The 23,010-nt window shown below is 42.3% G+C and overlaps 1 protein-coding gene across 1 annotated transcript; it reads right to left on the bottom strand.

Annotated features, from left to right (window-relative positions):
- Positions 1-932: 932 nt before the first annotated feature.
- Positions 933-17,982, bottom strand: colgalt2 (collagen beta(1-O)galactosyltransferase 2). The gene is made up of 12 exons (XM_026343536.1): positions 17,747-17,982; positions 8,239-8,349; positions 7,997-8,114; positions 7,474-7,608; positions 7,171-7,375; positions 6,345-6,464; positions 5,964-6,037; positions 5,641-5,747; positions 5,064-5,196; positions 4,787-4,914; positions 4,412-4,618; positions 933-2,070 (listed from the first exon to the last, which is right to left on the bottom strand). Exons 1-12 carry the CDS (start codon positions 17,980-17,982, stop codon positions 1,797-1,799), a joined length of 1,848 nt encoding a protein of 615 aa, XP_026199321.1. The 3' UTR covers positions 933-1,796.
- Positions 17,983-23,010: the final 5,028 nt, after the last annotated feature.

The following is a 23,010-nucleotide window of genomic DNA, read 5'->3' as shown; positions in this document are numbered from 1 at the left end:
GGAATATGAAGAGGAGGAGGACAAAGAGAAATGTGTGACTGCCAAGTCCACACTGTAGCTGTGAACAGACTCGTCCACTAGAAGCTTTTTCCTCTCACTTCTGTCTCATCCAACTTAACACATTTGCCACTGAGGAAAATTAGATGAAGAAGCTTTGCATCCTTACAGAGAAGGTAAAGGAGTATGTACAGTATATGAGCTAATAAAGAAAATATATATACTATAAACTGACTCAGATAAGACACAGGTGCGTGTGTGTGTGTGAGAGAGTGAGAGACAACTATCTAACTGGCACAGGAAAATTTCCATTGCATGCAAATATCATGTAAAACATTTTATTATTGATTATATTCTATATTTATGAAAGTTATTCTTTATGATGCAATGCTTTACTGTATTACATTAAAAGAGATGTATTATTTAACAGGCCTCCTAAGACAAATATGGTCCCATTGCTATGTCATAAATGGCCAGCAGGTGACAGAATAACCACTCTTAAAGTAACACCTGAGGAAACAAACCTGCAAATGGAGCATCTTCTAAAAAACATGTCTGCATTGCAGTAATAATAATTGTCTTGTCAGTTTTGCATGATGCAAAATTAGTAATAATTATATGTGTTGATCCTTCCAATAGAGATTTATGATAGCAGAGGAATAGGAACATGTTTCGTTTTATGTCTCACCCCGAAATGCAGAATATTTATACTTAAATTATAAACTAATTATAAATCTTAATGGTTATTTTCTGGTCCCACAGTAATAAATAGTGCAGGCCTGGATCATTTCCTTCTCATTTGCTTCTGTTTCCAAACTCTTTGGTTGCAGAATCCTACTTTGGATCCAATAAGAATCCAAATTACAGTAAGACGATAGATAACATCTGTGAGAGTTACTGGTACGAAGCGAGTGAAAACACAGTAATAGGGAATTCGTTTTATTGGTTAAACCCAGCACCACCACTAAGTGAAAAACAGCCCATGTTAAGGACATTAAACATTTAATAATTCAGTTGATCCAAATATTTAACACATAGATTCTGAAATCATGAAGCTCAAATGGATGAAACTGCATTTACATCCTACAGGCTACATATAATAATGTATGACTGCTGCTTTGAATTGCTAGCTAGCAGGACCAGCCTGCAAGTGAGAGGCAGTATCTGCTATGACACAAACACTGGCTGCGGCCCCTAATAACATCTGTTACTGCCCTGCTGCTCGGCAATGGTTGCACTCTACTTGTGTGGGTGTGTTTTTGGGGGTGGGGGTTTGACACATGTTCCGTTGTGTAGACATGAATTGCTTATGTCCATGTGCACACCCACATGCAAACACACATGCTGTTTCAGACGCACATACTTCAGAATTGTTTTTCAGATCGCTTCAAGATTCTTTTATTCCTCGGCTGTCCATTAAAAACACACAGCACCAAAACTGATTTGTGAGAACGTTCTTGTTCATGTGCAATTGATGTTCGCTGACTTGCATGTGTTGCTTAAGTTTTCTCGGTCTGTAACTGTCTCCATATGCCCAGAGGAGGCACATGGGGAATAAATAAAGCTTTTGTCAAAGGCCTGCTGGCCCCCGTCCTGGATTCTGCTCTTCTTCTTCTTCTACTTCTTCCTCATATTCTCAGTGTCCTCTGACCAGGCAGCAGATTAGACATCTCAGTTCTGCTCTTATCCATGTGGACATCAGTTTGTGTCTCTTCAAGTGTGCGTACACATGACAGTGATCGGGTGTGTGTACAGCATATTCATAAAAACGAGAGTCCTTCTCTCTGAGTGTCACATGTTCACAGTTCGTCACGTGATGCCCGAGCTGCAGGAGGTGGCGAGTCTCCAGTGACGCTGTTCTGTGCCACGGGACGGATGCGATCCTGTTGAGCTGTTTTGTGGGCATGCTGCCGGTCCCAGTCTGTGGCCACGGCGTCGTCGTCCCAGATGGTGGAGGTCTCCGTGTCACTGATGTAGCCTGGCTCTCCAGTGTAGTGGGTGGGGTAGATGAGCAGCGGCTCCACGGAGAAGGCCTTCAGGTCCCGCGGTTCAAAGTGAGACATGAACTGAGTGCTGAAGAGGATAAGGAAGAGATGGAGAAAAGGAAAGAGAAAGAAATAAATAAATATCACAACATACTGTATGTTATGAACACTGTCAGGCAGCTTCACATTATAGTAGCTCTAAATAGTGCTAATAGGCAAATTCTTCACATAGTATGAAAAAGAAAAATACAGAAATGTAATTTCTGTGTTTTTTCAACAGTTACTGTGTGATTGCTTTATATCAAAGGTCACGAAAAGGAAAGGGGATGGATGTGCTGACTTGCTGCGGTTTGTGTGACTATTGAGCATTTTTCTATAACTTGTGACTAATCATATCCTGTTAACTGGACGTTCTGGGGTCCATACTTCATGTAGCGGAATTTAATATCAGCACAGACAGCAAATTTACAGGATGTCAAATAGGGGAACAGGATGCTCTTCTCTGCTGAAGCCAGCGTTTGCTGTAATAAAGATGTTTTTGTTACTATTCTCAAAATGACACAGTAGATGCTGCTAATACTAATGATGGAATAAATATATTGTCTTTAGAGCCAATAATGTAGAAACTGGACAAGTTGAAGGTCATTTAAAACATTTTAGTATGATGTTGGGTAATACTGATCATAACACTACAGCTGATTCTATGTTTTAGATGTAAAACGTCTAAAATGTCAACTTTTTTTATTACATTTCATAGACAAAACCAAAATAACCTCTAAATTTACAACAAGAAAATAGATCACAAATTAATTAATAAAGAAAAAAATTGTCCTAAGTAGAAAAGAAATATAAAATACTAAAAAAACAGAGGTACCACTATGACAGTGAATGTTCAAATAATTGTGTTTAGTTATTTCACACCACAGTGTACCACCCAGTGTTCCTATCAGACATGATAGACAAGATCACAAAAACATTTCATCCCCATCAGATCAAATATCAGATCAAATTTACACTTTCATGTAGGTATTTTAATGATTTCTTTAAACTGCCATCGTAAACTGCAAACAGCCCTGAACTCTCTTATCAGTCATCATCAGCCTGCTGCAGGGCCAGAAGAGGGGGGGGCGGTATAAGGGCTGTTTGGGTGCGACAGGTCAGCCTGGCACACACTTGTGCAGACCGAGGTCCCCACTGAGGTTCAATCCCCGACTGAATGCCTGTCTGCAATCCTCTAAGACAGTGAAACGCTACACTATTATTAGTGCTCAATGGAGCTGACCTAAACAAACACAAACTCCAATACAGTTTCACACGTTTCACTTTACTGAGTCTCCTCCTCTCTCCTCTCTTCAAAAAACAAACTAAAGCGACATAACATCTACAGTTGAAGCTGCTCTTTCTCTATATAACACAGAACATATTTTATACTTTTCTCATGCCACCTTTCCATGCTTCTTTTCTTAGCTCCCATTTCTCTGACTTTTGAACAAACTCACCTTCTCTCACTGTTGAATACACACACTGTATTTACCTAGTAATCTATACACTGCACACTGGACACACATCACCATGTATTTATATAGTAACACACACACACACACACATAGTGTCCATCACTCCCCCACCCCCACGCTCCGACCTCTATCAATGGGAATGCTGTCTCCAACCAGCAGGAAGAGCTGTGCTGGCCCGCATTCCTCAAAGGGAAAGACGGAAGGGGGAGGAGGAATGGGTGACACGGGGGGGAGTAGGTGTGCACAAAAGTAGAGGTCTTTTGAGTAGAGTGAGGGAACATAAAAGAAGTAAAAAGAAAGAAAGAAAGAACGAGGGTGCAAAAGTGGTAGATGGAAATCAGCTAGAGGTGGAGGTGGAGGTGGAGGAGAGCGGGGGAACGACAGGAGTCCCAGAGTAGAAAAGAAAAAGAAAAGCAAGGATTGTGTGTCCTGTGCAAGACAGCGTACCCACAGAGCCGCCAGAACAATCGATGCCCTGTGTGTGAGGGAGCACAGTGGAAGAGGAGGGGGGTGGGCTAGAGGAGAAAAATAAGGACAGGAGGGCATCATGTGGGGGATGTAGAGGAAGAACAGGGTAGTAAAGTAGTAAAGAGATATATAGGAAACATAACCAGAGTCGAACCGGAAAGAGGTTGTGGCCAACCACTAGAGCACAAACTAGGAAACATGTGTTTGTGTCTATGTATAGATAATTACTGTACAGTAGTACTGTAGTAATTCTACCGTTGTACGGCTCTCAAGTCTGGTTTTGTGCATGCTCTGCATTTCTCTGACTGTTTCCATCTTTGTGTTTATTCTGTATGTGAATTACCTGATATGTTATGTAATACGTGTTTCTGCAATACTTCTGTAGTTTTCCTGCATCATGTCTTGACTAAATCTCTGTTAAAGAAAACTGAGGTTAACATTTACTTGGGATGTTTGTTGAACATGACTGGCAGAAACTCGTCGACAGGCAGCATCCTCGTGAGCGGCTGTGCTGCCAGTAACTTCCTAGCCCCTTGCTGCGACAGCGCGTAGCCGAGTGTCCAGTAGGAGTAGTCGGCCTCGACCAGGTTGTTCACACCTTCCACCGCCTGCTCCGGCTGTTGCACCTGCATCCGTTTACGCCCCACATAGCTGAGCAGAGTCAGAAAGAGTGTGCTGAAGAGGCTTCACCACAAAATGGGTGTCATGTACTCTTTAGTTGTGTGAACACACATTCATCTACAGTAAAAAACATTTTTTTACGAGGCAAAGTGCATGACTCCATTATAGCAAGTTGGTTGTGTGGGTGAATGTTCTTACATGAGGTCCCAGTCCAGCTGGGCTTTGTCAACGTCATCCATTATAGCCTGCAGCCGTCGCTTAAATCTGGGCTCAAACCTCACATCGTCTTCTAAAACAAGAATCTTTTGGAGGCTGCGCTCTATCACCTGATGAGCACACGCACACATTTACAAACATTCACTTTAAAAGGAGTAACACATGTTGCTGCATTGTTGATGGTGGTTGTCCTATATATATTCAGACTATGTACGAGCCCTCTGCCACAAATGTGTACATTACACTTTGCTGCCCTCACCTGCGTCCATAAAGAGTGATGGCTGAGGAAGCAGCCGATTTCCCCTCTGGTCAGAGCCCGGCCAGAGTAAGGATCCTTGTAGCCTGGCATCATCTCTATTCCCAATGCATGCAGCTGGGACGTATTCAGAAGCCTAATAGACATTGAGAAGGAGTAGTCATGAGAATAGAGTGTGTTTTATGTTCAGTTTGCTGTCAGTAAGAAAATCTTTACAGCAAAGTCAAACAGGCTGCAACAAGTAATAAATATTGGCAGACAAACAAAGGCTGGAAGAAGGATTAGGGCATTTTCTAAAGTGGATTAAAATGAAGTAGCACAGAAGAGGAAAAGTAAGTCAAGCATATCTATATCTCTGTTTAGACTGGATGTTTGGATGCTCATGTCAGAAAAAGTAGCATCAGACTGGAGACAAAAGACAGAGCATTATCTCAGCCGCCTCTCAGGGAGCTGAGATAATATGAATCAGATGTTTAAGGCAGGAAAATGTCCTTTTATTTTAGTCAGAATAAACTAAAGTTAGAAAGAAATTAAAGCGGCCTTCAAGTTCAGTGAGCTTGTGACTGTGTTGGAGACCTACTTGCCGTCCACTGCATCCATTAGCGTGACACGTAGACCCAGTGAGGCCATCGATTTCAACATCCGGGTTCTTCTGTCCTGCCGGCGCTTCAGGTTGATCAGGAAAATCTTAACATTCACACAGAAAGAATGATGCCATGTTCATTTAATTGATTCATCTGAAAGCTAGTACTATTTCCAGTCTATTTTTGTTGTGTTGTAGTTAAATGAAATGAGGGGCAAAGACAAGAACATGGAAGAACTTGGAAGGAGACCGGGACAAGAAAAATGGAATTTGAAGATGTTGATAACTCTGAACTCCTGGTCAACACTCTCAAAACTCACATTATCAAAGCCCACTGTATCCTGTGGTGACGGCAGAGAGTACAGGTGCTCCGAGGGCTCAATATCACGGTGAACTGAGAGAGAAACGAAGGAGGCCAAATGTTAAAAGAGCAAAAACAGAACGAGGCATATAGTTTATTTAATTTGGTTTATTCAAGATCAGAGCAAAGAGAAGAGCAGTGAGGGTAGAAAATGAGAGAGTTGGGGGGTTGGATAAACAAAGAGAGGAGAGAAGAGGAGAGACGAGGGGGTTAAGACAAAGAGAGAGCTGACAAGATGTAATCATGGAGGGTCATGGTGGTCAAGAAACCCGAGAGGTGAAGCAATCAGGAAGTGACAGATAGTTAAGATACAACAGCTGGAAAGTGTGTGTCCACTCACTCAGTGCTTCGGTGATGGTGTGTATGAAACTCTCGCTTTCATCTTCCACGTTTTGCTGTGGTTTGAGAGGAACGGGCAGGAAACCATAGTGTTCCCTGTTACACACGTACATCTGCACTCCTGGGAACACACACACACACACACACACACACACACACACACACAGCTCTGTTAATACAACCTCTTGACCCAACATTTCAAATAAAGTGTGGCTACAAGTAGTACTCATGACAATGAATTAAACAAAGGTGCACCTTATGGTTTGTTCATCCAACTTTTCATTTCTAATAAGAAGAAAGGATGACCTCTTACTTCAAATCTTCAATATTCTCACAGACCTTTATACTTTTATGTTTTGTTGCCTCTGTGAGAGCCTGTGCATTTGAAATCACATAATATCTGTTAACGTTTGGAGGTTCTTCAAGTGTTTACTTTTTATGGAGTTGGCAGGCGAATGCCAGCGCTTGTTGTCTCTGAAATGGAAACTTAACGGTTCTGTTTGTTCCAAGTTGATGATTACGCTTGTCAAACACACAAATCTACAAACATTGATGTTGTTGCTAACAAACTAACACATAGACACATGCACAGACACACACATGGATCCATTTATCTGTGCACTCACTCATCTGCCTTAATCGAACACATGCATTTGAATAAAAGCCTTTAGTGTTACACTGTGGCACAAACAGTGATTAAAAACCAGTTCGCAATCAGCTACAAATCAGGTGGCTGTGTACCTGCATTTCATCAAAGTGAAGCTGTCATGAGGCATTTCTATCCCTACTACAAATCTAGTAGTTTGCTGTGAGTTGAAGTTTCAAACCTGTGTGACGTGCAGAGAAAGCAAACACCATGATGTCATCAAATGCCCAGCTATAGTCTGGGTGAGGGGGGTAGAAGGCCAGGTCCTTGGTGGATTCACGACGCAGGTCTATTAGGAAGGTGCTGTGCACCATGGGAACGGGGAAGCAGCCGAGTCGCTTCCACTCCCTGATTGGCTGGTAGTCTGGAGTTCGCTTGTAGTAGCCCTTATGGAGACAAGGAGATGGAGAACATCAGACAGAGGTAACTAACATCCAGTAGCTGAGTGAATGGACAGACGGATGACTTTAGGTCCAAACTGTACCTGTGGGGTGATGCCACACCAGAAGTTGGAGTAGAGCGTGCGAGACTCTAACATGGGAGCCACCAGAGTCAAGTTCTCAGCCATCATCAGGTTCAGAACGCGAGGGTTTGTCAGCAGGTTATCACTGTCTACATACTACAGAGGAGCACAGAGGGTAGAGGTCACATCAGAAAGGATGAAACCTAAAACACTTTTAAATATGTCCAGTATGTATATTTTAATTAAGCATCAGGTAGGAATGATGTCAACTATGTAGGTCAGCTTTTTTATTTAAGCACTGGTTCTTTCACTGACTGACTGGTAATATCCAAACATATTCATGTAGATGTACAACACAGCCATTAAACTGTAACCTATTGGCTAAATTATGTTGGTGTTTTTTTTAGGACAGGATCCTCCCTGTTAATTGGAGATAGCAGCAGAACATTTCTGCTTTTCCAATCGGAGTATGGAATAATTTCCTGTAAATTGTGACATTTTTATTCCATATTTATATTTCAATACACCAGTATAAAAGTCATACCAGTATGTAGTCGGCCCACCGTTCCCTGGCAGCCTTCAGCGCTGCCTGTTTCAGCTTCATCACATGGTTGAACCTAGATGGAGGCCAGTGCTTTGGACCCCACTCGTCTGTGTAGGATCTGGTGAAAGAATAAAAGTCGCTATTAGAAAACAGTAATTATGTGAGGAAACCAGAAGAAATCAGCACAGAAATCAGTCTGAATAGACAGCTAACAAATGATTCCTGGAGAAACTGTGACTTACTTCGGGTCCTCCATGGGTCTCCACTCCACATAGTGGTAAACACCCTGGGCTCTTTTCAGCCACTCTCTCAAAATGGCAGTGGTGTTGTCTATATTATGGTCTGTTGCTGCCCTGAAACACAGAGAACACGACAACCATGTGATTCAAATGAAGCCAGCTTTTGACCATCTATCCTACAACAGAGTGGTCACAGTCACAGTCTCTAGAGGCACCTCTCCACTAAACATTTAAGATGTAAACACCTGTCTGACACTTCAGGACTGTTTTCACAGATGAGACCTTCGATGTAAAATAAGAGGCTACAACGCAGTTTTAAATTGTTATTACTGTCTGATTGTATGACAGGCGGCCTCGGTGTTGGCAGTTGTGACTCTTGACTGCAAATTGTTGCAGAGACTGATTGACAGAGCACCGGTTTGTAGACAGACACGCACATTTGTACCTGTAAGCAAATTATGTCAGAGTAAAACTTAGTACGGTTGCAGCTGCTTGTTTGTTGCTCCTGCGGTTTGCACTCTCCATTGCTGTTTCTTCACAGAGATTTCCAGTCCGGCCCCCAGAGCTGACTCAGAGAAGACACAGAGGCTACTGTATGTGTGTGTGTGCGTTATAAGCAAGACAAATTAAAAACATAAACGAGCCCTGCATCAGCGCATTCAAGTTTACTGTCACTTAAACATTTGGGAATATTAGAGGGATTCATTTCACCTGCCCCTCTCTCTCTCTCACTTTGCATTCAAATCACCATTTAAGAAGAAAGGGTCAACTCAATGTGCCGCCGTGGACCTGGATGCGTGCATGCAAATACACTAACACTTAATGAAATGGAGTTTTCCATTGCTTGCTGTAATATTCCTTGTTGTTCTGTCTCTAAAATCACACCCAGGGTTAGGCTGGCTAGACAGGGGCAGAAACCAACACAGGGAATAACAGTGCTAATGCTCTCCATTTACCAACATTTAGTGCAAATATCAACATAGAAACACCTTTTCTCTTTTTCAAGAAACACATACTTATGTGTGCTTGGGCACACGCATGCTTACAGCATGTGATGACACAAACACACGTCTCAAATAACACACCTGGAAAAATCACAGAGATGCTTGCACAGTCTTGTATTAAACAGAAAGCTTAACCAGAAAGAGGCATGGCTCCCTTATATCTGGAATTTCAGACATCTTCAGTCAGACAGATAAACTCTTCATCCGACATAACCAGCAGCCCGGAGAAGCCCGAAGGAGACACAGTGGTCAATAATTGTAATAGTGCGTGCATGCCTGCACTTGCAAGTGCGTGACAGATCATACAGACGTTCATTTTTGTGTCCTGGGAATGTTTGTTTTACAGCAGTGCGACTGGTAAATTATGTGTTACACAATTGGTGGTTTTTAAGTTTAATGTATGTACTTGAAAGTGTAAAATGTGTGTATGAGAGCAATAAAGGAAGAAGCTGCCCCTTATGACTAGCTGTTGTGTTTTTAACATAGACTAGAAACACACTGAACACCTGACTTGCAGGTACGTGTTCCTATATGGCATCTTCCAATGACAAACAGCTCAGGGATTTAGAAATCAGAAGAAAACACTGATTGTAGGAACATTGTGTACGTTCTGTGCATGTTTATAAGTAAAATTGCAGTACACAAAATGAGATTTGTGTTTAAATCACTTTATTTTACTGCTAAACATAAACTGAAAATGTGGAGCCTTCTTTCCAATTCTTCCATCGATTGAAAGGAACATTTTGTTGCACCCCTAAAGCAACTCATCCAAACTTTCAAAGGGTCGCACAGTTTTACATACAACACACTAAAACGCTAATGATGCTCTTGGTCACAACATCAGGACAAATAAAAATCCTGCTGGAGTCCTTTTTTAAAATTTTACAGGCTCTTCTCGGCAGGATATGAGGTCCCTGTGTCCAGGTAAAGAGTTTGTCGAGGTTGGAGTTTAACTACAAAAGAGTAGAAAACGCACATCTGTGTGTTTTTGGTGCAGTAGAAAAACACATGACAACAATTACTTACAATAAATAAGCTGATCTCAATAAAGGGGATTTTTGTAGCTCCAGCTAAGTTGTAAAACTGTGATGGTTAAAACACAAATAAATGCACATGTGTACATGCTGTATATATCTAGCAGCGACATGATACACGAATTAGAGGCGCACTGGTTCTTGTTTTTCACAAACACATCCTACAGGCCTGACCCTCCCACTGCCAAGCCTCACTGAGCACTCAGGACTCTGAGTACACTGTGTGATTTTCCATTACCAACATTACATCTTTTCATGCCTTTATGAGTTCTGGAAATGTGAAGCTTAGTGATGCATACACCAGGGAAGCATATGTACTAAGACACTGAAACAAAGGGAGGTTTTTGTTATGTGTTTTGACCAAGCAAAACACAGATGAGAAAACAGCTGGAAATAGAGGCACATTTGCCTACACTGTTGTGCTTTCCATAATTTTCATGTCATCCTCCCACCTCCTCTTTTTATTTTAGACACATTTATCCATTTTTAGGAGGCATCCATGTGTTCCTGCTCCGCAATTTCCGCTACCTTCGGGCAGGATCAGCCACTGAAGCTGAGCTGTGCTGTGATCTCAATGCCAAGTCAAAGAGCCTTCACAGTTCCTTTCTAGTGCTTCAACTGTGTTCAGCTGATGCCTTTGAAACTCCAGGACTATGAAGATGTTGTCTATCTGGGTATGACGAAAAGGACAGTCCAGGTACGATGCAGAAATACAGTGCACCTCTGCATGTGATATACTGCGTATAAAGACACAAAAGGCTCATGCACGTCCTCATCTAGATCTCTGTATCTCCTCCTTCCTTTGCCTCATGTTGCATCTCCTCATGCCTTTTTGGAAGTTTACAGTAAGCTGCAGCCTCATTATTCTGCCGCCTGCAGGGTTGGGATTAGGCTTCCTCTCCTCTTTTCTTTCTTTATGATCAGCATCTGGGCAACACATGTTTACTGAGGCCTCACCTTCACATCCCACCACTCCCTCTCTCTATCACGTCAAAGATGTCCATTGATCCTTCATCAGTGCAGCTAGTGTAGAAAATTATCAGTGACACAACAAAAAAAGAAATGGTACAATAAAAGACAAAATGTTGTTAATAACAATAAGTTAATATAATACTTCTTCAAAAAAATGCAAATTCCTATGTCACATTTTACGTAAAGTAATAATAGTATTTATCATTCCACCACAACAACGCAGTAAAGCAGTTGCAATGCATTGGTCACTTTTGCATCTCCATAATGTGATTATCAACCCACTACTTAACTCTCTCTTCCTACCACCTGGAAGAGTTATCCCCTCCAGAAAAGTGTGTCAGATAACAGTGAGTGTGCCATGAAGGAGATCAACTGAGGGCTGACATCTGGCTTTAAACACAGAGGCACGTCTCTGGGTCTGGCCCTTTCATTTAAACACAGGTCTGAAAGGCCCCAGCAGGCCAGCGTTAACTGACTGTTGATTCAATAAACTATCTAATATCACTGCCAACAATGACTGGGTGCTGCATGTAATTGAAAAGCAAGAATGCCTCTTTCAGACCGGAGCATAGATGCCTTTAAAACATAATAACCACGCTGGTGTCTGTGTTGACATTGCAATATAGTCTGTAGGCTGACGTGGCTGCAGGCCCCTTGATGGCCCAGAAGGGCAACGAAGAAAGGGGAGGGGTAGGTGGGTAGAAAGATAGAGGGGGAGAAAGGGGCTGGTGCGACCCGACCGTCTGACTCAAATTCCTCACATCTCTCAGGGTCAACAAAAGTAGCCAAGGCCGACGGACTTGCAGTGAAGTGTAACACAATAATAAGCACTGGACTGAATTTATATATTTTTGTTGTTGTTGTTTTGAAATAGACACAAACAGTTATTTAGACTATACACAAAAACAAGCAGACAGGAGCGGTGGAGGAACAGACAGATATACACTGAGGGAGGGGGCACAGGAGTTAAAATGTGGAAATGATGATAGATTAATGTATGATGCTGTGTATTTCCTCTATAAAAACATGAGCACCAGTTCTAACAAATACCCCCACTGCTCGTGGAAAACGATGCTCTAAGCGCTCCACCTGACTGATGAGCAGTGGACTTGCTTTTCTCCCTTTATTTCTCCCCTCTACTTCATTTAATCTCATTCCATATTCAGGCTTCTCCAGAAGCGAGCGCTCATACCAAGATGCCATTATGTTTCAATGTGTGCCAACTCTATCAGTGCTGTGCTGCCAAACTCTTACAATACTGCTGGAAGTGTGCTGGAAGCACATGGGGCATCTAAGCAAGAATTCACAGTCTGCGGCCAATTCCAGGAACCACCATTTTCACTCCAGTGAGGAGAACGTGCTTGAAAAAGGCTCCAGGATCGGAAAGTCAATTCTCTGTGTTTACTGCAGCCGATGGAACAGATACGTCAGATCTACAGAGAATCATTTACCATCAATTCCTTCTTGCTACAGGGCAGAAAAGACGGGGCTGGACCGTTGGCAGACACAACATCGACAGCTGCATCTGTTCAGGGAGTTTGTCAACTGAGGCAGATCTGGCAAAGCTTAAGCTCTGTTGGAAAACGGACATTTGGCGTTTCTTAATTTCACACAGTATCCACCAATGTGTGCATCACTGAACATACTCCCCAACAAATACAATATTTTACATGTGCTGTGATTATCGAACTTGAAGCCATCTGAGACTACATCGAAACTAGTCCTGGGTGTCTCTGATGTCAAATGTTCTGTGAAATGTTTCAAGACGATGAGGGTGGAGGTAGTTGTGTGTACATTAGTACCAAATTCACCATTTCAAAGCAAGGTGTGTTCTGCTTCAGAAACAGGATAGTGCCTCAGCTCCTACATGTTTATATCAAGGAGCTGCTTATCTGGCAAATTTCATTCTGTCTCTGGAGTTTATTTTAAATACCTGAGCAGATTCTCAAAGACCTTGACAGTTTCCCACTCACTGGATGTGACCACGAGTCCCCAGGTGATACTGATTGGGAGGTCAGAGAGGATTATTGCCTGTTACTCATGGAAGTTCTGGCTCACTGTGGGGCCTTATGGGGTAATTGGGAAAGGGAATGGAAAACAGGGAATGAAGAAGAGAAGCAGAGCAGACACACGCACACCCATTATTAGCATTGAAAAGACACAGACCCATATAAAATCACACAGTCATACGTTAGACGAGATGTACATGCTTGCATCAATACCCGTACATGAGCCAGAGCAGTTCTGATAATAAAACACAATAATTTTAGTACGTAGTTAAGTGTGCCAATACTGTGATCTAATGCCTATTGATATATACTAAAAACATATGCTGTTAGTCAGCAACAGATAACACACAATAACCTATCCCACGCTCATAATTCAAGCCATACAATAGCATAAACTCTCTTCGGGACAAAACCAAGAACCATCTGGTTCACTGGTGCACTTCCACAGAAAAACAGACCCTGGGGTAACACACCTGGTGTACAGAAATAACAATGGCAAATATCCAGTATTGTAAAATGTTTTTCATCCTATTTAATTCCTTCCAACTTATTTCAGGTTAATTCAAAATAGAAGAAGAAATAAAAGAGAAATAATACATCTAAGCTAATGAAAGAGACAAAAACAAAGCCAAAAATGTGATCAAACCAGCAGAGGCGCCCACAGACCCTCTGCCAGGTCAGGAGCTAAAAACAAAAAGAGGCACCTCTAGCAGACTGCTACGTGTATGACCGACACAGAGGCAGGGTATTTAGTTTTACTTTAATTTGGTGCCACTACTGTCAGTGTGAACATGCCTTTATGGTACATAGCAGCACCAGAGGAGGCACACGATTTTTACATTGAAGAGCAAGTCAGAAGAGCACATGGCTACAGTCAAAGAGATTTATTTTTTACTCAGTTCCAAGTTGTTAGGGTCCAACTTTCAGCTGTATAAATATGCACACTTATAATAAATAATAATTAATGTTAGATACATTAAATGCATGAGTAGAGCTGCATATGTTATTAGTACAGTATCTCCTCGTGACATGAGATACCTCAGATGCTACATAAAATACTAATACATAAAACGTGTCTGACAGTGAATACAGTTTACAGTGAATGGCACATCTGTTGCTGAAGCATTTAGCGTGCATTTTGACAACTGTGAAAAATTCCTAACTTACAGAGTCACACCATGCCTGAGGCCTTAGGGTGCAACAAAATTTAATGGCGTTTTATTCAGAAAGTGGAACCTAATAGCTAGGGTTGGTTGTTTAAAATGTTCCAGTTATTTTTCATCGAACATGCCACAAAACCTACACGTCATTGTCTCCGAGACAGTGATGAATGTGAGCATGAGTGGTAAGACAATGGATGAGTGAATAAACACCATGACATTAAAAAAGTGGGTCCTCTGGGGAAGGCTGATGATGTCAATGCTCTGACTTCCTCCTCATGGTTCAGTTTCTCTTGACAAATCCACAAATTATCTTAACCCCTCGCCCAGCACCTGGGAAAGAACTTCACCACGTGAGCAGAGCCGGAGGGGGGGGGGGGGGGGGTTCAGGCAACAAGCAGCAGTCAGCCAGCAGCATGAAGAGCAAAATAATAGCAGACTGGCCAAAACTTTAAAGAGGTTTGCCTGCAGTGTGCCTCTGATGTCAAGAGAAACACACGGTTGAAATGCTCTTCATTTCACTTTAGAAGCTGCTTACTAAAAAAGAGCAGCTCCTGCAGGCAGGGGAACCTCAGACTGGCACAAGATAAAAGCTGATCAATAATCAAAAGCCTTGTCTAGTCCATCTCAGTGTTTGAGGCCTCATAGAAATGCAACAGCCTCCTGCACATCTTCAACAGCTTGGTGTAGTAAAAGGATAGTCTGACATTTGGGGAATGCGCCTATTTGTGTTGTAGAGTTTCCGGGAGATTTATGACTGTTCCCAGATCTTTGCATTATGAAGCTTGAGACATGAGGATGTTTTGTTAGTTTAACTCGGACGCAGACCGACTCTGTGAGAGCAAGACTTCAAACAGATCCAGCCGAGATAGAGCACATAAAACTCTCACATTGAATCAGATAAAACATATTAATGAATGATTCAGAGGAGCTGGCAGGTAGATCGTGTTACTTTTAGACACAGCCACACTGGCTCTTTCCCCCAGGTTGCAGTCTTTATGCTAAGCTTAACTTACCTGCTGCTGGCTCTTCTTTCATATAGAAACACACATATGTGTGCGTTTGTTCTGTATGTGTTTGGGTTAAGTGAAGAAACCAGAACACCTGCTGGACAGCTCTGAGATTTCAGGGAGGTAAGGTAACACTCTCCCTACTCTCCAGGCTGGCCTTGGTTTGCCAGAGGCTGCTGCATATGACAGATGTAAATCTCTCCTAGGCACGATGTGAGAGCCGACACATTTTTTCATAAGCCTCTTGTGTCACAGAACTACTGAGACCCACTGCTAAGCTTGGTCACACTGAGTACGGCTTTCATCCAGGAATAATTTCACTAACCAGGTTTTTATCCTTTCAATAGAACAATGTGAGTGATCGTTCAGTGTATCCCCGTTTACTGTAGCTCTGATAGGACAAATGCATGAGAAAAGAAAAGGGGAGAGCTGGTACAAGCTACTGTGGGATTGTGGGACTTGCTAAATGCCCTCGGGCTAATTTCCAAACGTTGTTGACCACCTTCTCTCTGCCCAACCATCCCCCACTTTCTCTAATTCCCTGCATTCTTTCATTCTTTAACAGCGGCGTGCGAGTCTCTCTCTCCGCTCTGCCACTTCCCTGTCAAACCTGTGCCCACTTGCAGAGAGAAAACTTCTAAAGGGATATTATATTGACCATCCCAACTGTCAGCATGAGTCAGAGGTTAGGAAACAGGGTGGAGGAGACCGGAGCCAGGTGATCAGAACAAATGGTCCTCCCAAAGCCCTGAGACCAGCCAAAGCTTGTCTAAATTGTTGGAAACATGGATAACTGCGGTGTCAAGCTGAGTTGTTTAGTGGTAAAAGATTGTTGTCATCTTTATTGTGCATTTTATGTATGTACTGTAACAACACACTTGACATGATGTATTTGTAGAAATAATAATAATTCATTATTATTGTAAATTATTTGTAGTTATCTAAACTAGTGTGCAGCACTAAATAAACATTACTACTCTTATTCCACTTAGTTTTAAAGGTAATCTGTCTGCATGCTGTAACTGCTAATTGTTCGGATGAGTCCAACTGGAGACCCCTGCTCTCTGTGCATAATAAAATGTCAGTAGCAGTACAGTCATTTAGAAGTACTAAGACAAAGACTGGACTTACTGTTTTAATCATTAAAATGTTTAATAACTCATCCAAGAGGCTGTTTCAGTCCCACTTTAGGTATGAGGATGATTGTTTAGACTTAATGTTCAGATTCTAAACTTACTACATAACTAACTCTGTAAAACACCATAGAAACAGTAAATCGAGGATTTACCCTTTCAAAATGTTTCCAAATGACACATTTCTCTCAAATTTATCACCACTGCAGAAACAAACAAAGCACTGATCTGCTATCGGTTTTTTCCTCGCTGCACCTGCAGTGTGGAGAGATGCCACTCATCAGTGCCGGGGGCCCTCCCTCTGTTAAACTAGTCCCAGGGCCATGTTAGCTCTGCCACTTTGGTGCTCTGCTCTGGGAAGACAGGCCCCTCTCTGTACTGAGTTTCTCGCGTATGTGTGTAACTTTTTCGGGACGGGTCTCTGAATTGGAAACAGGCCGTCCCCTTTCAAACAAGAGCAAAACATTCAGGAAGGGAAACAAAACTAAAGAATGCCAAGGCAACCGGCAAACATTCACCACCATGTTACTGCTTAGATAATCACCCTGCCTACAGTCACAAATCTCTCAGATTCTGTTTGAGTTTCCATCTGATCCATCAGGCTGCATAACCCACATGTAACCGGTGTGTGCAAGGGCACACACACATTTTATGCGTGACTTTGCACAGCTCTCTCTCTCTCTTACACACACACACACACACACACACACACACACACACACACACACACACCCCTGTCCTGCTGTCAGACTAACTCAATGTCTCCTTTCATCCCTGAAGCTACAGGGCCTTTAAAACCTCTTCATTATCACAGGGCGCTCTAATGAGACCAAACAGACTAACAGGACCCTACCTGGGGTGAGGACCCCTTTCATAGCTGCCAGCCCTGCTGTTTTAAAGTCCCCGTTTCCGCAGGTTTGTGCTGATTCAGACGCCGGGAACCGTGATTACGAGTGAGGGCGAACTTTAACATGCAGAGCAGCTCTTTCATCTTCTCACGCAGTTTGCAATTTGGACACGTGAGGTGCGTCGTAAAACGCAGCTACAGGTAAGCTGCACTGTCTGATCTGCAAATGCACATCTGAAACCATGGCACAGGTAACATAACTGCTGAAAAAATCATGGGTACCGTGTGGTAGTCTCAACTTATGTGCGTAAAGTAAACTAGTCCTGTTTGTGCGTCTCTCACCAGATGGCTATGCGCTCCTTCGGGTACTCCAGCCTGTCGATGCAGCCCAGGTAGTGTGGCAGGCTGTGCGCTGCGTTACGAGCCAGAATGGCGATCATAACCTTTGGCTTCAGCAGGGAGGACTCGGGCTTGACCTGATCCTGGACCAGCGTCGCCAGCTCCGACACGCCGGCGGGCACCAGAGCGGCCAGCAGCGCCCACAGGACACCGACTCCCACGGACGCGACCGCCCGCATCTTCGCTTCCAGATTCCGCTGCGTCTCCGACCGGGACCCACGGTGCAGAGGGAGCGAGAGACGGAGAGGGAATGAGCCTCGATGGGAGGAGGGGAGGCTGATGAAGGTAAGAGGGGTTACAGAGGGTGGGTGGAGGCCCTTTTACCTCTTTTACCCCTCCTACACCCCTGCTCGCTACTGACTGGTGTAGAGCCGGTGCAGCACCAGCTCCTCTCAGGGGCGTCAGCAGAAATTGGGAATGGAGGGGGCCAAAGGTGTTTATTTATGGGGTGGCACATGTTAAAACACAATAATCATAGTGTAAAAGTCACATTTTTCTCTTTTTATCTCTGAATGTTGACGTCTTGTCTCATATTTCTGACTTCTCTTTGTGACTTTCTATTAATATGCATATTATTAAATAGAGTATTAAAAGCCCTAACTATTTAAAAATGCTATTAGATATAGTAAATTAATATTTTACCATCTCTATGGAGTCATTTACCTGTTTGTTAGTTAAGCTTGTCCCAAGTCATCGCTGTCTGTCTGCAGCCTTTTAGTTAGTTAGCTCCTTGTCTGTTTCTCCACCTTACTTTTCCTCCCTGCATGTTTTCTGAATATTTCTTTCCTATTTTTTCTGTGCCTTACACATTTAACAGCCTCTTGGATGCTGCAGAACTGCAGACCATGAAGTCACCAGCCCTGACATCAGCCTGTCAGAGGGCAGCGCTCTTCTTTTTTTTATATCATTTCTTTTCCTCCAATGTTCCTGGTATATGTGCACTGAAAGGGCCAAAATAAGGAGCTGTTTTACTGTGTTAGATGCAAATATGCAATTATAAAACATATTCATTGGAATATATAAAGAATCAGTTATGAATGCTTTACACATTTAAAGTTGCCCTCTAACTTTAAAGAGACGTTTGCCTGTATGTAATGGAAACTCCTAGCTTTATGAATGTATATTTGTCTAACAAATCAAGTAAATGAACATTATCACATTACATATAATTTAAAATAAGATGGAAGACTGTTTATTGTAAGTATACCAAGACTGGTTGGCAATTCGAAGGACAAATGTGGGGGAACACATTTAAAATAAGTCAGACAGAGAATCTCAGAGGGAAAATAAAAGAGAGTAATGCATGAACAGTATAATTTCTAGAGGACTACAAACTGTCAGCAGGATTAAACACTGAACAGTCACGGAGCCAAAACAAAACATCAAGAGTGCGTGACAGAAACAAAATTGTGCCAAACCAACATGACACCATAACACAAACATTTAAGCAATATGGCTACAAGACACACTTCAGCAGCTTTTCAAATGCTACATAACGTCAGAAGATCCCTGTACAAATGTCGGGTCGCTATGCAGAGTCTAGTATGCAGCATATACCTCCCTGTAAGTACCTCTCTTTTCCCAGCGTTGGCATCCATGCTCTACATGCCATTATAATATCATAGTGTATGGTCTTTTATGATTACTGTACCTCACCAGTAACCTTTTTTAATGGTAGCTCCCAGGCAGACGGGTAAAGCCAACACACGTGTCCCTGTCTGGAGCCGCTCTGTTGAACCCAGCTAGGATCTCTGTCACCTGGCCATGTTTTCCCCTCTTCTTTAAGGTAATGAGGGTACTCTGCAGTGTTCTCCGCTGTTGGATGGTCTTAGTCACTGTGGATGAGCAGTGATTTCAGCATGTCTCAACAATCCCTTAGCTCCCTCTAGTGCTTTCCCTTAGTCAGCTAAGATAGGTAAAAATACATAAACACACACACACACACATATATATATATATATATATAGAGAGAGAGAGAGAGAGAGATAGATAGATAGATAGATAGATAGATAGATAGATAGATAGATAGATATAGATATATATATGTGTGTGTGTGTGTGTGTGTGTCAGCTTTCCAACACAAGTACAGCGATGTGGATCGTCAGCAGTCCCTGGCTGCCCACCCTGACTTGCTTAGGAACATTTACACAGGAATTTCTGTGGACAAACTAACAAATGACACTGTCACTACTTAACTCTTGAACAGACTGAAGTTCTGTTTGTCACCCTGCTCTTTCTGCACTGTTCTCAAAAGCAGCCTCACCCTGCTGGCTCAGTGTCAAGCTTCAGCACCCACCCGGTGTACGATACATTTTCATTACTCCGATGGCTCATGTAGTTCCTCTTCTGACATAGTAAAACATCTGCTTTGTAATTTTGGTTCCACACTTGACATGCAGCCATTTTTCTTTCTACAGATGGAGCAGAATTGTATAATTTTTTTTTAAGTTGTGTTTGGGATAAATGCATCTTTTAAGAGCTGCCAACTTTTTCTGCAACCACAGTTTGTGAAAGTGTGGTTGCAGAGACAGCGTAGTCGTTTAAGCTATGCTTTTCTCCGCTGTGGCTTTAAATAGCAGGATAAATCCTTCATAACGAGGGTCAATAAATAGAAAAATATGTCATACAGAAAGTTCCAGAATAAATATGTACCACGTTAGACTTTTTGTATTGACAAAAGAAAGGCTTCCTTAAAAAAGACCATAACATACATTGTGTATAGTGGCACCTGTGAACAAAAACACAAAAACTGGGTGTTAAATGTTCAGCATATGAAGTGTGGCTTTACACAGTAGTTTGATGAGACTCTCAGGCCAGTGGCAGCAAAGTGATTCCAGGAGAGTAAAGGCCCACTCTCTCATTGTAATTCCAGTGAGTTGATTTATGTGTGTGTGTGCTTGCATGTATGTGTGGGTGGTTTAGGACTTCATGCCTCCTCGCCTGGGCTGTCAGAGTGATGTACAACCCTTACAGATAGTGTTTTATCATGCAGAGAGCTGTTGGAGGGTGTGCACTTCACTGTTTGTTGATGCTATGGGGAAAAGCCCCGAACCAGCAGATGGTGCTCTTGTATTATCTTGAGGATATCTCTCTCATTCATACACACATACACATTTTTGTCTTGGGTGAATTCAGGTCCAGACAGTGTTGAGGAGAAAACACTCAGCCTGGTCAGATGACTTAGACTGATGAAATTGTCCCCCACGTGACTAAACAACTCCTGCTCCTGCTGCACAGCTACAGTCTCCAGTCACCAGTCCCGCTCCAGGGACTGACTGCTTGTCCAGATAATGCAAATCTGGCAGACTGCAGTAAATACAATACCAGTACAGAACCATAAAGCAATCAAGCTCCCTGGCTTTTACTTTAACCCCTTCTACTCTCCAGTTCACCTCAGTGATGCAAGGAATAATTTCCAATACTATACCAAACCATTAAATTCTATCGCTGATATTAGATAGATGCATCCAGACAGTGGCATAATTGTTCATGGATTAAATATGGTGTGTTTACACTGAACAATTAGCTGCCTGGGATTTAAGTAGGTCACTTCTTGTGGGTGTGTGGCATGAATGCAAATGCATCTAATTCTACCTTCCTCAAGCCATGCCTCATGTGAGCTGCTTCTTTGCAGAAGTAATCCAGAGTATAGATCTGCAAGGAGAGGCTTTACATACAAATGAATGAGGAAGTAGACACGGAGTGGTAAAGTAGTTGGCCTGCGAGAAACAGGAATATAGTTAGCGTATACAACAGGATTCATACTTCTCCACTGTGACAGAGAGCTCAATGATTAAGAGACTGCTGCCGAATTTCTAAATGAAAATGTTTAGAGCTAGTAGATTAGTCCGAGTGACAGCTGGGAACTGCTGGACAGAGTTAAGACACCGAGCAAAGGCCTGCTAGGCATCCAGGCAGGGATCCATCCCTTTGCCTCACAGAGTTGACTCATACTCTTGACGTGGGCAAAGCATGTTCACATACACACACACACATCATGGGTGGAGCTCCATTTTACCACACCTTTAAAAACAAATATATTCTGTAATTAAAATTTTTTTTTTTTTTCAAAACTAAATTTGAAGCAGGCCCTGAACTTTTTTTTCATGCCTGTTGCGAAGTAAAATTATATTACGCCACTGAAATGTTTAACATGGTACAAACAACAAAAACAAAACATGCAATTCATATAAGAATAAAAGAGTCACCTCCCTAGAAAAATTCAAAACTTGGTAACCTGCCATCTGTTAGTATGCAGATTAAGACTGAACAAATAAATCACATTCATTCAATTTGAATGCTGCTCAGATTTGCTCTATAGAAAAAAATGGATTTAATCACACATCACAGCCAAGAACATGTTGTACCCGACTAAAATTCTCACACTTTGGGCTCTATTTCATTCACACACACACAAAGCAGGGAGGAGTGGGCTCTTTATTGGTACTTACGTCAGGGTGGAAAGAACATTTTCTTGCCCATATTCCTGTCTGAGGTTAACGGGCAACATCCGTCTCTTCCTCACACTCCCAACTCTCCTCACTTTCTGTCTACCTCCAACACACATTTATTTTGTGTGTGGGAGAGTGTTTCTGTGAGCACTGGCCCAAAGGGACCGTTTAACGCTGCTGATGTGCACAGTGGCTGCTGATTGTAACCTCATGTGCCCCTGCAAGTGAGTCAAACGAGGTAAAGGAGTTGTTGTGTGTCTCGTGTGTTTGAGACAGTCTGGCTGCTGAATTATCCATCCGTAATGTGCTGATGATCTAAACCATTGACACACAAAGCATTATGGCATCATGTCCCACTGGGCGAGCATTAGGCTGAGCATAGGAGCAGATATTGATTGGTTTTATATACAAACACATCATGGAGTCATTGTGAACCAATGCAGAGTTGTTATCGACATCGTTCTTATCTCAATTTTGATGGATTACAACAATTCAGTTCCTTATAACTTGTTTTGCTTCAATGTTTAATGGAAGTTTCAACAATAAAAAAAAAAGAGCTATATTTTTTTATTGCTGTCTTTATATTGTGGACTTTCTTGCATGTAGTTGCTCATAAAGCCCAGTAAATCAATAAGTGATGATTCACTCTAATGCACTCCATTTCTGTGCTGTATTCAGAGGATGCCCAGCCCAATCTAATTAAAACGTCTGTGCTGAAATAATTTCATATGTGCACATTTCATTTTATTTATTTAT

Source organism: Anabas testudineus, chromosome 4 (assembly GCF_900324465.2).
Source record: "Anabas testudineus chromosome 4, fAnaTes1.2, whole genome shotgun sequence".
NCBI classification, from domain to species: domain Eukaryota; kingdom Metazoa; phylum Chordata; class Actinopteri; order Anabantiformes; family Anabantidae; genus Anabas; species Anabas testudineus.
Note: the sequence above shows the minus strand (reverse complement) of the source record. Positions and strands in the feature narration are given on the sequence as shown.

Excerpts from the sequence above, each read along its gene's own strand:
- colgalt2 (XM_026343536.1), bottom strand. The coding sequence starts at position 17,982 with ATGCGGGCGGTCGCGTCCGTGGGAGTCGGTGTCCTGTGGGCGCTGCTG. Across the intron at positions 6,465-7,170 it reads TTTCTCTGCACGTCACACAG|GAGTGCAGATGTACGTGTGT; the intron begins GTTTGAAACTTC and ends GTGTGTTCCCAG. Across the intron at positions 4,619-4,786 it reads CAGCTGGACTGGGACCTCAT|CTATGTGGGGCGTAAACGGA; the intron begins GTAAGAACATTC and ends GACTCTGCTCAG.